General features: G+C 48.9%; 7 protein-coding genes across 7 annotated transcripts; 3 read left to right on the forward strand and 4 right to left on the reverse strand.

The window, feature by feature from the left end:
* Nucleotides 1-30: 30 nt before the first annotated feature.
* Nucleotides 31-1,234, forward strand: ASPWEDRAFT_696727 (uncharacterized protein). Its single transcript, XM_040839061.1, has one exon. The coding sequence runs from the start codon at nucleotides 421-423 to the stop codon at nucleotides 1,156-1,158; it is 738 nt and encodes a 245-aa protein (XP_040685240.1). The 5' UTR covers nucleotides 31-420; the 3' UTR covers nucleotides 1,159-1,234.
* ASPWEDRAFT_696714 (uncharacterized protein) lies at nucleotides 1,234-3,637 on the reverse strand. The gene has a single exon (XM_040839060.1). It carries the CDS (start codon nucleotides 3,248-3,250, stop codon nucleotides 1,310-1,312), a length of 1,941 nt encoding a protein of 646 aa, XP_040685241.1. The 5' UTR covers nucleotides 3,251-3,637; the 3' UTR covers nucleotides 1,234-1,309.
* Nucleotides 3,638-5,729: 2,092 nt separating this feature from the next.
* ASPWEDRAFT_118735 (putative ABC transporter) lies at nucleotides 5,730-7,915 on the reverse strand (the record flags this gene model as incomplete). The annotated part of the gene is made up of 7 exons (XM_040828841.1): nucleotides 5,730-6,250; nucleotides 6,297-6,450; nucleotides 6,499-6,578; nucleotides 6,623-7,073; nucleotides 7,119-7,377; nucleotides 7,430-7,670; nucleotides 7,747-7,915. 7 exons carry the CDS (start codon nucleotides 7,913-7,915, stop codon nucleotides 5,730-5,732), a joined length of 1,875 nt encoding a protein of 624 aa, XP_040685242.1.
* A 1,434-nt stretch (nucleotides 7,916-9,349) lies between these two features.
* Nucleotides 9,350-11,742, reverse strand: ASPWEDRAFT_45527 (arginine--tRNA ligase). The gene is made up of 4 exons (XM_040836561.1): nucleotides 11,375-11,742; nucleotides 10,009-11,303; nucleotides 9,543-9,956; nucleotides 9,350-9,491 (listed from the first exon to the last, which is right to left on the reverse strand). The coding sequence occupies exons 1-4, from the start codon at nucleotides 11,591-11,593 to the stop codon at nucleotides 9,485-9,487; spliced, it is 1,935 nt and encodes a 644-aa protein (XP_040685243.1). The 5' UTR covers nucleotides 11,594-11,742; the 3' UTR covers nucleotides 9,350-9,484.
* A 230-nt stretch (nucleotides 11,743-11,972) lies between these two features.
* Nucleotides 11,973-13,139, forward strand: ASPWEDRAFT_163693 (phosphatidylinositol phosphate kinase family protein; the record flags this gene model as incomplete). Its single annotated transcript, XM_040829853.1, has 2 exons — nucleotides 11,973-12,333; nucleotides 12,384-13,139. The coding sequence occupies exons 1-2, from the start codon at nucleotides 12,061-12,063 to the stop codon at nucleotides 13,137-13,139; spliced, it is 1,029 nt and encodes a 342-aa protein (XP_040685244.1). The 5' UTR covers nucleotides 11,973-12,060.
* A 152-nt stretch (nucleotides 13,140-13,291) lies between these two features.
* Nucleotides 13,292-14,912, reverse strand: ASPWEDRAFT_696826 (cytochrome b5 reductase family protein). The gene is made up of 4 exons (XM_040839063.1): nucleotides 14,580-14,912; nucleotides 14,350-14,501; nucleotides 13,649-14,274; nucleotides 13,292-13,594 (listed from the first exon to the last, which is right to left on the reverse strand). Exons 1-4 carry the CDS (start codon nucleotides 14,582-14,584, stop codon nucleotides 13,445-13,447), a joined length of 933 nt encoding a protein of 310 aa, XP_040685245.1. The 5' UTR covers nucleotides 14,585-14,912; the 3' UTR covers nucleotides 13,292-13,444.
* On the forward strand, nucleotides 14,912-15,844 carry ASPWEDRAFT_45532 (GIG1 family protein). The gene is made up of 2 exons (XM_040836562.1): nucleotides 14,912-14,992; nucleotides 15,147-15,844. The coding sequence occupies exons 1-2, from the start codon at nucleotides 14,938-14,940 to the stop codon at nucleotides 15,698-15,700; spliced, it is 609 nt and encodes a 202-aa protein (XP_040685246.1). The 5' UTR covers nucleotides 14,912-14,937; the 3' UTR covers nucleotides 15,701-15,844.
* The last annotated feature ends 171 nt before the right edge of the window (nucleotides 15,845-16,015 follow it).

The raw sequence follows: 16,015 nt of genomic DNA on the forward strand, positions 1-16,015 counted from the left end.
TCTTATCTCGCGATAAGAACAGCACTAGATATAGAGTCAAGATATGCAAGGTGGATGATTACAAGAACGAAGATAATTCTAAAGGTTTCTGAATTGACTAAATGCAACTATCGATCAGGGTATTGGACAACATCAAATACGCAAACCTCTTCAAAAAAACACACCAATGCAAGTGATACAGTGCAAAAAAAACCCAGCTAGCCTCGGTCGAGGATCAAAACCCAACCAAGGCCGACCGGATACGAAGGACAAGAAAGGGAATATGCGAAATGGGGTTGTTGAAGCACACGCCAAGTCGAAGATTCGCAGATGAAGACAAAAAAGCCAACAGGGGAAAAGAAGAAGAAGAAATCTGCTATGCAGAATACATAGACACAAAAACAAATATGGCGTACAATTGCAAAAAGACTCTTGGGTAACATGATCATGAACATGGCAAACGATGACCTCGGAAACAAAAAAAAAAAAGAGGGGGGGGTTGGGGAAACACATCATCAAACAGAGTCAAACGACAAAAGTCGAAGGCCTCGGCAGTCAGAAATCAGGTACATGAACTGCAAAAATAGAAGCAAAAAGGAAGAAAACAATGAACAAAAGCGACAGCAAACAGGCCAAGGGTATATATCTCTTTCCTCCGCCGATTCCACCCATCTCTTCAATACCGACAAGAGGCAAAGCAAACAGGCAGGCGAAGAAACGAATTGGGGCCATTCGAAGAAAGATTATACACAACGCTTGCAGACAGTCATCAGAGAAAGAAAAGCAAAAAACAACATAAAAAATCAGTCATTGCAGGTCATCAGAATCGTACAATCATGTCACCGTGATGGACGCGATCGGTCGGAGTCGTATGAAACCCGCCCTTCTGTTGAAAATCCCGAGACAATAAAAAACATAGCAAATCAAACGAAGAAAGAAAAAAAAGTCAAGATCAAGTCAAAAAGCCTCCCATTTTTGCAAAGAGACGAAGTTTTTTCAGCAGCGTCATCGCACTTTTTTCAACTTTTGAAAGTCTTTCCAGCTGACAAGGACACTTTTGATCACACACGCTTTTGCATTTTGAGTTTTGTCTTTTTCTTTCTCTCTCTTTCTTTTTTGTTTCGCCCAAAAACAGATCCCGACCCTGGAAGTAACAAGAACAACAAAACTTTTTGGTAACCGGCAGCATCTCTTTTCTCTTGATCGACGAAGCTAAAACGTAATGGCTTTTGCGGAAGAGGAAAAGGAAAAGAAAGGGAACAAGCACGAAGAATGGAAACAAATGGGAGAACCAAATCTAGAGGAGAATGAACCATCATGACATAAGGCTTTACTCCAGAAATCGGTTGCTGTAGGTGGATCGGCTAGACCGGCGACTGGCACGCTCAGATCGTCGATCATCTCGGACTCGCCTAATATCTTCCAGCTCTCTGCGTGCACTGCCACCAGTGTAATCAGAGCGTGCTGTTAGATACTTTTGAGGCTTCTTGCCCTCGATGTTCAACTCAACTGCGCCAGTATCGCCAGTCCGAACGCTGATCTTCTTCCCACCGACAGATTCCTGGGTGAAGCTCATGGTGACACCATTCATGGTCATGACAATGTTGCTATCGTCCTCCGGCTTGGATCCCACGCCGCTTCCGTTCTGGGTGCGAGCATCGCTACCACGGCTGCTGTTCGATCGACTCTTCTGGCTTCCGCTGTCACTCTCGGCCCGCTGGGAGGTCTTGGCCTTGTACAAGGCATCCGCGGTCAAGGGGACCGGCACTGCCTTGGCCGACCGGGAAGCCTGGTACTCCTCGGCCTCGCGTGACTTCTCCTCAATCTCTTCACCTTCCAGATCGTAGATCGTCTGACGACGGCGACGAGGGCCCTCGATAGCGATCCGCGATGGCCGTGAAGACTCACGATAAGCCGAAGCGGCGGGGCGTCGTGAGTCTCGCAGGCTGCGGCTTCGCTCGGGAATGATCGTTTCCCGCGAGGATCGTCGGTATCCTTCGTCTGGAAGAGCGGCATCGATTTCGGACATGTCAAACGAGGACTTGGACTGGCGTCGTTCCGAGGTGATGGAGTTGGTGGTTGCCGATTTCCTGGGTCCGTCTGGCCGTTTCTTCTGGATGATGTGCGGGGTCGACTTTTGCTTCAACGGCGGCGGGGGCATGCGATAGTAGTCCTCTTCCCGATCATAGGACGAGTTCGAGGGCATCCGCTGTCGAGAGTCGCGAGACGTCACGTGGTCCAGTGGTTCCCCATCCTCATAGGTCGGCGTGGGAGGATCGTAGTCAACCACGGGCGGTCCATAGACAGAGGACCGCCGCCCCCGTGGTTGCTCTCGGGGTCGAGAGGCCGACCGTTCCTGGTGGTGCTCACTGGGAGGCATGTAGTCCGACATGGCGTAGTAGGGCGACTGCGGGGGGTAGGGAGCGGGACCATAGGACTGGTTGGCGTACGCAGACGAGGACAGCGGCGGGCCGTGCTCGTACCGACTCATGGGAGATGGGTTGTACATCATCCCTCCCATACCGGGCATCATACCGTGGTAGCTGAGTGGACGGTTGTTGCCGCTGGCATGGTAGGTGTTGGTGCGATTGGCCCGGGCATGAGGACGGCTGCTGTGGGACACATGGACATCGTGCACGACGGAGGGAGGGTATCGCGGGGCTTGTCTGGGCGACGGCGGCGGCGGTGGGTAGTCGTGAACGGGGCCCGACTGCGAACCATAGTAGGGATATTCGATGGCACGAGGTTCAACAGGTGTCGATGAGGTGTGGTAGAGGCCTTGTTCACACTCCCAACAGGTGCCAGGATAGTGACGAACATGGGAACTCTCTCGTCCACGTCTCGACGGCGAGCGTTGCATGGAAGGGTGATGGCCACCACTGGGGTAGGAACCGACCTGCATCTTTTCCTCACGCTCACGCACTTGACGTGCGGTGCGGTCCTTTACTCGTTGTTCTTTGCGACTGGATCGAACCCTCTCAAGGTCGGCTCTCTTGAGGGCGGCAGTGTCCAACTTAAGAGGGACAGGGCTCTTCCGGCCCGACGGCGCAGATTGGGTGCTGTTGACGGTGGCGGCGGTACGACTGGAATAACCAGAATCACTTGCACCGTCAATGGGCAGGGGCTCAGCGGCAGATCTCAAGTCAGTCGTCTTTTGGGGTTTGATGTTGGCGACGAGACGGGTGTCGGGTAAGATTTCGTTTGCGTCTTCGTCGTATTCTTCACAGAAGGCGGCGTGAGGAACTTTACCAGACATGACTTTTTTTCCCATGAGAGAGCCAGAGAAAGCCAAGGCCCGGGTTGGGTCCCTAGGGGAAGGGAGGGGTTGGGAAAGATCCGGTGGATGACGTGAAACGTGGTGATCCAACAGGCTCCGGGTTATTCTTAGTCGACGACAGCAGCCACCACTACTGCTTTTGTCGAGTGACTCAGCCCAGGGGGGCGGTTTTTTTTTTTTTTTTTTCTTCTCTGTAATAATTTTTTTCTTTTTCTTTTTTCCTTTTTTTTTTCTCGTTTGATTAAATTTTTTGTGCCCTTTCTCTTTTGTTATCCACTTCTGTGGTAATAGTGTTAGACGGATTCACGACCTGCAGATCGCTCAGATGATGGCAGACGACGGCGCGTCTAGATCAATGCGTGTCAGCGACGAGCAGTGGATAGACGGTAGTGGATATCCAAAGGCCGCAATGTCTCCATCGAAAAGAGTCTGAACAAGAGTATGATTTGTTGAGAGAGGCGAGAAGAGGGTATGGTTGGTCGTAGGATAAGACCAAGAGAGAGCAGAGCAGCGAGAGGGAGAGAAAGTGTGTGTGCGAGAGACAGTGTGTGCGCCAAAGGGCCGTGGGTCAACAAGCCGGAGTAGTGCTTGCTGCTACAGCTGCAGACTGCTGGTCTGGCAGACGGTGAGTGGAGGAGGAGAATTTAGGAGAGACAAAAAAAGTCGACGGGCTGCAGTTCGCGAATGCAGACAAAGGGTGTAACCGGCGGCGGTTGGGTGTTTGTGATCTGGGCCTGACGACAGACAGGACGGAGGTGGGGTTGTGGAGATGGGAGACGAAGAGATAGGAGGAGAGGGGAAGAAACAGATCCAATGGAGGGATGGCGAGACGGAGGATAAAACAGAAAGAGGGGACGAAAAGATACGTCGAGGAAATGCAAGGCAGAGGCACGCGCAGATGCGAGGACGAGCGGGACTCTTAAGTTGTTTTTTTTTTGGTGTTGTTGAGAAGAAAAGAAAAACCGAAGGGGGAAAAAAAGAGGCGTCGGAGCACAAGATCGCGAAGAAACGGAGGCGAGAGGGCAGAGAGGGGCAACCGGCACGGATTGATAGAAATTTACTGGAACAGACCAGTAAGAAGAGATTTAGCGAGAGGGAAACAGAGCAGGAAAAAAGAAAAGAAGGAAAACAATAATACAGGTGATTACGGATGGTGGTGTCGCGATAGTTACAGTCGGACAAGGTGGGGAGAGATGATGCCTGATCTGCGCTAGAAATTGTCAGAGAAAAGGTGATATATAGACATTGTCCTCAATATTCGATTCTGATTCTGATTCTGATATTTGTTTTTCTTGATATTCACATTCATATAATGTTCTTACTGATCTATTGATATATTGAGCTTATGGATTATGTATGATCTCTATCATGGCTGAGCCGTAATCACACATCAGCTCTCAATCTCAACTATCAATAAGATTCCGCTCCTCAGTATTAATAGAATAGGATAATAATTCCTTCTTCAGAATGTTTTTTAGACTGAATATTCTAATTCCAATAATCACATTTAATATTCACGGAATAATTCTCTATCGCTGCCCAAAAGCCCAAACGAAACGAAACCAATCGATTGCGGCCCAATGATCGCCTCCACCGCGGCATCTCCTGCAGGCAAGAAAATAACTCACTTCTAGTGCATGGAGTATTCTGGAAATCTTCATCGCCATAGTAGATATATAGAGTATGTGCTCTTATATATTCTACTCTGTATATACTCAAGTATAGTAAATAAATATAGATATATAGATAATGCTAGTGGGACTATCCGCGAGCACAAACCATGGGTGAATCCGAGTGGAACCAAAAAACGGCATGGAAGACTTGGAAGGGCGCTAGAATTAGTATATTTTCATTTAATTTCAAATGAGACAGAAATATCGTCACTTCTATGACATATGACTTTCATCAATCCATATTCCGATCTCTTCTCCGGAATGCTGAATAGGCAGTCGGAGTAGCGACCGGAAAGATGGAGTTTGTAGGATTGGAGGATGAAGGAATATCCATAATATAGTCGGTCAAACTCCATCGATATGTTATAAAACGTCTAATTAATACCTATCAATGACTCATGATCACCAAAAGAAATTATCGCCCTAATGCATCCTCAGTTCGACTGGTTAGGTACCTAACTTCTATCCACTGTGGCGGGTATCCAGACTGTCTGGCACTGTACTGTGTCATATTTTGTCGTGCTCCACTGGTTTGTTGATCGTCATCTCACTGATGGCGTTTTCAACTTTATCATATTCTACAGGTCGAATGTGGGCTGTAAGCAGGTACAGAGTTTGTTCGGTCATATTCTTACTCTATCTGCCTAGATTATTCTGTACTCTGTCTATAATATTTATATTATCTTCAATCACACCGCTATTCTAGCTGAGTTGTTATGTATTATATTATTAGTGTAGTAGTCAATGACCTCATACATACTCACAGCATGTACGATGTACTAGGTATGTATGTGCTCCAGTCAAGTCCTCCTCAAAACCAACGCAATCCACCCAAAAAACCGATAAACAGCAATAATCCCAATCAGAATCCCCACCCACTTGCCCGTTCTTCCAGTCGCATACCCATATTGCTCCAGTACCCCCGTCCCGCGAATCTGACACTGCTCCGCCAAATCCGTCTGGTACATGCAGTGGCACCCATCACCGCAGGTGTAATTCCGGTTTGCAAACTCGTTCACCATCATCCCCTGAAAAACGTATGCCTGATAATCGATATAGGAAAAGACGTATTTCCAGAAGGGATTGAGGATGGTGGTGGGGACAAGGAAGCCACCGACGCTCATCCAGAGGCCGTTGGCAAAGGCGACGAGGGCCAGGGAGATGACGAAGTTAGGGAAGATGGAGGAGACAAACACCACCAGGGATTCGGCGGCGAGGAGGTCGAGGAAGAGCCACATTACCCAGGTGAAGAAGGCGGTTGCGTCGGCGCGGAAGTTGCTAAGCCAGTAGGAGATGATGGAGAAGAGAATGGAGATCAGGACTGTGATGTTAGTACCCAACGTTCCCTGGACAGGTGAGTCACATACAGAGAAAGGGAAGGCCGATGAGAAAGTTGGCCACGATGAATGGCGTCGCTCCGTAGAGTCCGTTGGCGCGTTCTTTGATGAATGTGGCCCTATCTTCCAGGAAAGCAGGGACATATGCCACTGCCATGAAGGATAAAAAGGCCGATCCGAAGAACTACCACGTTATATTAGCAGTGTTTGATATGGAAGTAAGAAGACCTACAATCGCATTGATGAATGGCTGGATGTACTCTTGGTCGGAATGCAGACGCAGCCATACAGTGCCCATCATAATCGCCAACCCTGTCCATTAGTATAGCTTCTTATAAGATAGACTGGATACATACCAAGATACATAATAATGCGAATCCCATATGCCACCACATCACGATAACTCTTGATAAACAAGCGATGGAGTAGAGACGCTGTGATGCTCACCATGTTTGGTCGACTGAGCTCGTCCACCGAGATGCTCGCCTTCTCTGATGCTTCAATCCGACTCGAGATCTGTCGCTTCCACGTCTCAGACTCGGTCGAATGAGTCCATGCAGACTGGATTTTCTGCACTCTGTCTTCTGCCGAATCCTTATCGCCCGTAAAATCAGAGCTGGCAATGTCGAGGATGAATTCAGCCGGGTTTGTATGCGCCGGCAGAGGATGGCCAATCTGGTCAAAGTACGATGGCACTTCACCAACAGAGCCAAAATAGCACGTCTTGCCCCCAGACAGAAGAAGCAGTTTATCAAATAGCTGAAAGGTCGATGTAGATGGTTGATGGATACTCGCGATGATGATGAGCTATCCTCGTTAGCATTGCTCACTTTCTCATCCATCTGCACTTACCCCATTGCTTTTCGCCAACTTCTTCACATACGAAATCACCTCAAAACTCGCCGTCGAGTCCAGTCCACTCGTTGGCTCATCCAGAAACAATATCTTCGGACAAGTAATCAACTGACTGGCCATGCTGACTCTTCTCTTCTGTCCTCCACTGATCCCCTTGCGTATAGGCGTTCCCACCAACGTCGACGCCTGTTTCTGAATCCCGAATGCCTCGAGCAGAGTCTGAACACGATCGCGCTTTTGCGATTTAGAAACGGATCTGACCTGTTAGCTCCCTCAACCTCAATATACTATCTGTACTGAAAACACACCTTGGCAAAGAAAGATCGGCCGCAAACTTGAGCGTCTCCCGCACCGTCAACGATCCGATCAGCGCATCTTCCTGCTCGACATAAGAGGTGATGCGCTCGAAGGCATCTGTGTTCATATTTCCTCCATTCACATAACATTCTCCGCTCTCTCTCGCCCCAGACGCAGCAGCACGGCGGGCAAGAACGTTTAACAGTGTGGTCTTTCCGCAACCTGATGGGCCCATCAACGCGACCAGTTCCCCTGCATGCTGTCAATTCTCTGCTCAAGTAACTATTCTAAGGTAGTAACCATGTGTGATTGTAAAGATGTAACACACCTTGTTCAACACTCCCACTAATACCATCAATCAGATTCCGCGGCTCCTTCGTCTGACGATCCTTGACGGTGACCGTTAACCCATCCCAGGCGAAATTCTTAACAGTCTCATTTGCGAGAAAGTGGTTACTTTCATTGCTTTCCAAGTCTGGGCCATCGAGGCCATTCATGGATGTTTTGTTCATGGTGGGTGTTGACTTGGCTATGTACTTCCGACGAGTAACTCTTGCACAAGATGAAAATAAAATCCACAGGAATCTGTCTTATTTATAATAAATTATTTCACTCCCAACTGCATTTAAATTAATTAACTAGCCACCACAAAAGCTGAGAGCTAAGCAAAAGCGAGTCCCCGCCAGTCATGAACGGGAACCACAGCCTTGCATTGGCATTTCTCCAGGATCGACTATCTAGACCCCGACTCGGGCACGGGCTTCAGTTCCTTTGAGCCCTAAAGCCCGCTGAATAAAAGGTCCCCGAGTGACACATTTTTCAACGCCGACTAGTTTATACTTCATAGACGCCGGTTGATGGATCTGACTTCTGGTTCAGCTCGGTCTTTAAATTTCTGATTTTATTATTATCGGACGAGAGATTGTTGGAATATGGGTGGCGATGGAAAGACCAGATTATGCGTGGTTTTTGGATAAGAATCTGTGGCTTTTTCACATCCAATCACGTGTGGCTTAGGGGAACACTACCTGGTAGGGCAGACCCACTGTATATAAATCAAGCTTATCCCTCCTACCTATGTACTTTCTATTTTTTTTTTTTTTTGTTCTGTCATCGGCTGCCCATCTGTTCTCTTTCTCTTTCTTCCGAATGTTTTATGAAATTGGAAGTGGACAGCACGCTTTAGCCTGAATGCTGACGATTTTGCTGCGTCAGAGGATAGAACACAGGTACCTAGGTAATCATCCCTCATTCTTCTGCCTCAACGCTATCTATCCCACCATATCAGTCTTACCAGCACCATTCTTTGCATTTAGCAGACCAGATCTTTGCTTTTCTCCTTCATGAACCAACTTCAAAATAAGTGGGTCAATGAAGCCCGGGTTTGTGTAAGTGGATACACAGCGAGATCACCCTCAGGTGTACATACTGTGTATGCCTGAGTCCGCAGCTCTTTGGTTCGAATCCTGGACTTGGGCGTCCTTTTTATTACTCTCAAATAGAGAAACAACTGTAACCACTTAGACCCTTTTGGTTTCTTGATATTTGCACTTTTCATAATGATAGAGAACTGCTTCGATTTAAACAATATGATTGGCTTCTAGTATCAAGTATATACTAAAGTGGGGCTTCCGACCACGCACCGCGCTTTTCCCAAATAAGACCACTATAGTCGACAGCTTATCAGCGTCAATTTTCACCGCATCAGAAAAAGCAATTATGGAGAACGAACCCCTCAACGCCAGGACTAGTCGAGATCCTTCGCTTGATCTGCCTTGATGGACATCGGCTAATATTGTAGCGTATCACTAGCTGGTTTATAGTTTGCTGCTTCGTGCAGAAGTGGCTGGTTTGGTCGTCGTGTTCAAGAGTGGCGGCTTACGCACTGGACTGGTATATGCACTGGATGATACAGTTGGAATTCTACATGGACAGTTACTTGGAATTTGGGTATTTTTTATTGAACTTCTAATTTTTATACTATACTGCCATATCCCATAGAACAGATTAAGCAGTCAACATTGTTGGTATTCGAAATAAACATCATGATTTTTTGTCGCTTCCAATTACATACTGCAGAATAGTTAGTATACTTGTCAATTATAGAAAAAAGAAAGAACATACCGCTCAACGGGGCTGAGACCCAGCACCCTCATTCCGTTGTTCAAGACCTGTCTGGCAGACTCGTACAGGGCCATACGGGCCTTCTTCACCTCAGGCTCGCTACCAATAACCTTGAGCACATCGTAGCTGGAGCTCAGAATGTGAGTCATGCGGAACAGGTAGGTGATGATGGTGGTAGGCTCCAGAGTCTTGGTGGTGTTCAACAAGACGTCAGGCCACTGCGACAGAAGACGGACAAGGTTGGCAGCGTGAGTCTCGGACAGCAGGGTCAAGTCAGCGCTGTCCAAGGTAGACACGTCCAGTCCCGATTTACGGATGATAGAGCAGAGACGGGCGTGAGCGTATTGCAAGTACGGGCCAGTGTCACCCTCGAACGAAGTCATGGCTTCCAGGTTGAAGTCATATCCGTTGACACTAAAACAAACGTTAGTTCGATACACCGCAAACAAAAAAAAGAAATACATACCGCTTTCCAGTCATATCTTGCACCATAACGGAGGTAATACCCAGAATGTCGGCAACCTGCTCAGGGTTCTCAACCTGCTCGTACTTCTCGGTGTTCTTCTTCATAACCTCGTGCATCTTGTCACGGACATCCCGCAGGATGTCGTCCAAGAACTTGACGGTACCCTTACGGGTGCTCATACCGCGGACCATACCGAAGTTGATGTGCTGGCAGCGGCTAGCGAGGTCCTTGTAGCCCATCAACTCGGTGATCTTGAACAGCTGAGCCAAATGAAGATCCTGCTGAGCAGCAACGACATACATCATCTTGTCAAAGTGGAACTCCTCTTCACGCTCCAAGATAGCACCGATGTCACGGGTCAGGTAGAGGGGAGTGCCGTCCTTGCGGATGATGATGGCCTTTCCGAGCTTCTTGGCGTTGTGCTTGGTGAAGTCGACAATCACGGCACCCTCGGACTTCTCAGAGACACCGGCCTTCTCCATGGTCTCATAGGCAGAAGTCATGCTCTCGTTCTTGATCTGCGACTCTCCAGAGTAGACATCGAAATCAATGTTAAGACGGGCATATGTTTGCTTGTACTTTTGGATACTGAGGTCACGGAAGCGGGTCCAGAGAGCAAGGGCAGATTCGTCACCGTCTTCCATGCTCTTGAAGTAGCGGCGGGCCTTCTCGTCCTCACTGACGTCCACAAGCTTCTCCAACTCCTTCTCCAGCTCGGAAACATCCTCGCTCTTCTCCTTCTTGGCCTTGATCTGCTCCTTCAGCTCCTTGATAGGGCCGTCCTGCTCGGAGAGGATGTTGTTGATCTTGACGTAGACATCGAACAGGTGGTTGATGGGGTCCTTGGTGAGCTCCTCCTCGTTACCGAAGTGCTTGAAACCGTTGGCGAGCAGACCATACTGCTTACCCCAGTCACCAAGGTAGTTCATCTTGGTGACATCCCATCCCATGACAGTGTGCAGGTTGGCCAGGAAACCTCCAATGATGGTACTTCTCAAGTGACCAGCGTGGAATGGCTTGGCGATGTTGGGCGACGAGAACTCAACAATCAACTTCTTCTGGCCCTTGGAGGGGTCCTTGGGGTCCCGCAGACCCTGGTTACCGTTGGTACCATAGGTGGCCTTGTCCTTCAGAATGCGGTCGATGACAGTCTTGTTCAAGGGTCCAGGCTTGAAGAAGAATTGGAGATGAGGGCCGTCGGCGTTGGGGGGCTGGACAAGGTCGGACTCGGGGAACTTCTCAGCAAGTTCCTTGGAAAGCTCCTGAGGCTTCTTTTTTATTTGCAAAGCCGCAACCTATACACCATCACAGTTGGTATTAGTCCTCACGAAGCAAAACACATGACTCATATTTTGTTGTCGCATACCGGCAACACAAGGTCACCCTTGTCCAAAGTGTTTGTCCATTGCAATCGGGTGTAGATCTTCTCAGAGTCGATACCGGTCGCCTCGCCCAGCTTCTCTGCGATGTGCTCTCTGTAGATATCGACGGGGTTCAGGGAGGGGAAGCAGTTGGGGAACTTGGACGTTTCGGAGGTGGTATGGAGGGTCAGCCCCTCCACAGCGACAGGGAGATCGGATGCCATGGCCGCGTATAAAGATGCTTTGGAACCAAAGCGACGAGGGGAGAAGGGAGGGGAGCGAGGAATAAAATGCAGATGCGAACGGGGACGACGGTAGAGAGAGGAGTAACTGTTTGCTGGACTGCAAGTTTGCAGAGGCTGGAAAATGGCGCTCGAAAATCGCCGGGCCCCGCTTACCAGAGAGCGACCCATAAGACGGAGGGGAATCGCAGGCCTTCAATGGAGGGGAACTTTTTTTTTCTTGGGTTTCTTTGGCTCAAACCGGCAATTCTGGATACTGCCAGGGCGGTGAGAAGTACTGTCACATGATGTTACGCACCCTAGCCCTACATGCCTGATACGGCGATCGTAGCCTTGACGTCACCGCTCAGCAACTATCAACAACTTGGTGAACATGCGCAACAGCAAGGCGTGTCTGTTAAATTAGAAGATGGGGCTGTTACCTCTACCATTCATTCATATACGTGAAGATGGGTAGCAATCGTCGTCAGTCTGCTCTGACCAAATCTATTCAGTCTGCGCTCTTTCGCGACTCCGAGACCTTCAAAAAGACAGTCACTGGACAGTTCTTGGCCTTCTTCAGTATTTTCTACATCCGGCTTCTTCGCTATGGGAAGGATGTATTCTGGAAACTACGTCATGAGGCGTGGGAGATTGACGAGGAGGAGTACAAGGTCTCTTTTCAGACTCAGGGCAAAAATTCGCCTTTGAAGCCCATGGGAGACCTGGGTTATTCTGGATCGGTTTGTCCATGTCCTGCAATATACAACAATACACTCTACTGACGTTCTAGACATTCTTTAGTACTTCCAACTCCAAATTCCTCGTCAAAAGTCTTCCTCGGCACTTTGAACACTCATTCTTTCGAGAAGACCTGCTCCGTCCCTACTGTGACCACATGCGTATATATCCCGACTCCCTGCTAGTCTGGATCACAGACTACGTCTATGCCCCGTACAAAACCATCGGGGGCCTCCTGCGATTCATCCCCGCTCACCACATCATAATGGAAAACTTGCTTTACGGGAAGGATGAAGACCCCGCCGCCGAGCAATGGGAAACTTTCGACCTGAAACCCGTGGATTACTTCTATCCCGAACGGGATCTGGTACCGGAACCGCTGGTGAGCGAAGAGACAATCCACCGTCTTGGCGACAGATTCGAGGACAAGATCCGACTCCGACGCGCGGATTACGAGGACCTGAAGCGAACCTTGGAGATTGATACCAAGTTTCTCCAGTCGGCAAATACAGTCGACTACTCTCTTTTCCTTGTCCGATTCCCTGCATCATCTCAGCCTGATGTCGTTGGGAGAAAGGATCCGTGGCGTGTTGGGTTCTCTGCTGTCGATGGACAATGGAAATACAGATTGGTGCTGTTGGACTTCTTCTGGGCCAGGCACAAGTTTCATGCGCAGGCTATGACGGGAATGGTCCAGACGTTTAACGTTATCGGCCATCAAGGACCCATGACGATCACAACGACGGCTAGGGAATACCGACAGAAATTCTTGGCTATGGTTGATGGGATGATAGAAACACACCCGTGATGATTTACGAAATCCGCATGATAACTTAGACACGATTAAATTGAAATCTAAGCATTAATGATCAAAGACCTTGCTCTCGTTACTGATCGTAAACTTGTCCCCGGTCTAATTATAAACATTCATCACTCTCACAAAATGAAAAGAGGACTATAGCGCCAGGCCACCTAAACTTTTCTATCTATCAAATAGTTATCACGCATCGCAGACGGAGAGAATGGCAGGTTGCTATAAGCGGTTGCTGCCATTGAAAATTAGAGGACTGTCAATCCTCGCATAAAACAACCCAAGGCAAGCTTTCCGCAAAATTAGAAGCAGAAGACCTGGTCCTCGAGCTTGCTGACGGGGCGGGCCTTGGTGTATCCGAGACCCTCGGTGGCCTTCTTCATGGCAGAGACCATGGGAGGAGGACCACAAAGGAGGATCTTGATGTCGTTGGCAGGGGCAGGGAGGCGTTCCTATTACACCGTTAGCAATTTGAATCAGAAAGATGATTCATAAAAAGAACCAACCTTGATCATATCCGCGGTCACAAATCCGACACCACCAGTCCAGCCCTCAGGGGGGTTGTTAAGCACGTAGTAAAGGTTGAATCCATCGTCTTCCTTGGCGAGCTCCTCCAACTGGTCCTTGAGCAGAATGTCATCGGGGTTGACGTTGGCGAAGATCAGATCAACCTGGGTGGTATCCTTGCCACCGTTGCGGGGACGGTTGCGGATAATAGCCTTGATGATCTGCAGCATGGGGGTGATACCAGTACCTCCGGCAATCATACCAATGCGACGGCACATGTTGGGGGTGTAGACCATGGCGCCCTTGGGACCGCGCACCTTCATGGTCTGGCCGGGTCGCAAACCAGTCAGGTACTGAGAGATGTTACCCTGAGGGTAGGCCTTGATGAGGAGATCGAAGTAACCGGCCTCATTGTCGGAGGAGATGGGAGTGTAGGAGCGAACGACCTCCTTCTGCTGGCCGTCAATGGTGGCGGCGAGGGAAATGTGTTGACCGATCGGCAGACCCAAGATGTCAGTGGGCTGGGGCAGGGCGAAACGGTAAATGGTCACGTTGTGAGAGATATCATTCTTCTCCTTCAACACGAAGTACTGGAAGTCCGTTGGGTTGAGAACCTTTCTGGGCTCTGCAGGGAATTAGCTTCGGTGTCGGTACATAGCACATGTGCACATGTGAAAAGGGGAAGCTGGGCTCTACGCACTGTTGCTGGAGCCGGTGAAAAGCTTCACTCCGGCCAAAACAGCAGCCACCGCCACTGCGAAAGGAACCCATTCCTGCTTCACGATGAAAGTACCGAAAATCAGAAGGGCCGAGGGGATATAGACCCCATTGATGTTCTCGGAGGAGAAGGCGCTGTTTTGTTGAGAAATGTTAGCAATTGGAGACACAGAGATAAGGCGAGATAACACGAAAGCAAGAGGGAAAACCAACCTCATCTTGACAGGCGCTCCAGCAGAAGAAGAGCGAAAGAAAGGAAAAGAAAGTAGAGAAGCAGGGAGAGCGTGGAAGAGAAGAAGAGGAAGAAGAAGAACGAAAGGTGAGAAACGGCGGGATTATTTCTGCATTTAATCGATCGACGCCAGCCGCGGGAGTTGCCCTTCCGCCCCAAAAAGAGGAAAAAAACCGCGGATTCGCAGACCCGTTGGGGTGTTGTTTTCCTGGGGTAAACCACGCCTCGTTACAGTATCTACACTCGCTTTCTATCGCGGAATATTGCTTCTTTTAACATATCATGTCTTCTGATCAGCCGGCCTTCAACCTCACCCCTCTGGACCGGCAGCTTCTGTCCATGACCGACGAGGAGTATGTCAGCCATGACTGGGAGGATCTCAAAGGCATCATCGGTATGCCCTCATCCCTCTGATCCCACCATCCTTCGTTCCCCTCATCATCATCCTCTCTCCCCGCACTCCCCTGCGGTTGTGCATTTTCTTTTTTCTTTTTCTTTTTTTTTATTCTAACCTTCAATTCTGTGTCTTTTCTCTTCCCCGCATGCAGCCCGGAATGATCTCGGAGCTCTCAAGCGGAAACCATCCGACCTAGCCCGATATCTGGCCTGGTCAAGCGAAACAAAGCGCCAATTTGGTTCCATCATGAATTTTATCTGTCAGGTCCGCCTGCAGTGGCATTTACCGGGGAACCCAAGCGCAATCGCCGACAGCGGCGCCGTCTTGCCGTTCAAAAACCCGATCCCCTTTGCCGATCCCTCGGACTACAAGATCCTACACAATGACTGGCCCTACGGCATGGCACCGGGTATCACGCATCTTGTTGTCTGGTCTCGCACCCCAATCCCTGTGAAAGAGGATGGTGATGGCGATATGACAGATGAATCTCGCTCGTTGATCGAGGGTTTTATCCAGAGGACGTTTGTGAACCGTCTAGCAAAGGAGCCTGAGATATTCCAAGATCCACAGGAGCATGTCCTTTGGTTTAAGAACTGGACAGCTCTGCAAAGCGTGAGGGCCCTAGATCATGCTCACATTTTGGTCAGAGATGTGCCAAATGAAATCATTTACGAGTGGACGGGCGAAAGTCCTCCCAAGAATTGATATTATGACTCTGGCCTCGGTCTTCATGATATATGAACTTGATGAGCATTACATGGCTGGCATATTACTATATAGATACTACTGCATAGACCGAACTCTTGAAGACTATTTTGCATAATGAAATAAAAGAACCATTTATTCGGGCATATAGACATGGCATTGGGAATCTTGAACAAAACAGCCCCAGTGCAATTATAAAACGATTTAGAGTACATACAAGCAAAAACATAAAAGGGGCACTCCGACAGGGTGATCGTTAAGCACACGCAAAGAATAACATCAATTGCAGAAATCATCCATCATGAATACGCCTGC

The sequence above is a fragment of the Aspergillus wentii genome (genome assembly GCF_001890725.1).
Source record: "Aspergillus wentii DTO 134E9 unplaced genomic scaffold ASPWEscaffold_8, whole genome shotgun sequence".
Classification (NCBI taxonomy): Eukaryota; Fungi; Ascomycota; class Eurotiomycetes; order Eurotiales; family Aspergillaceae; genus Aspergillus; species Aspergillus wentii.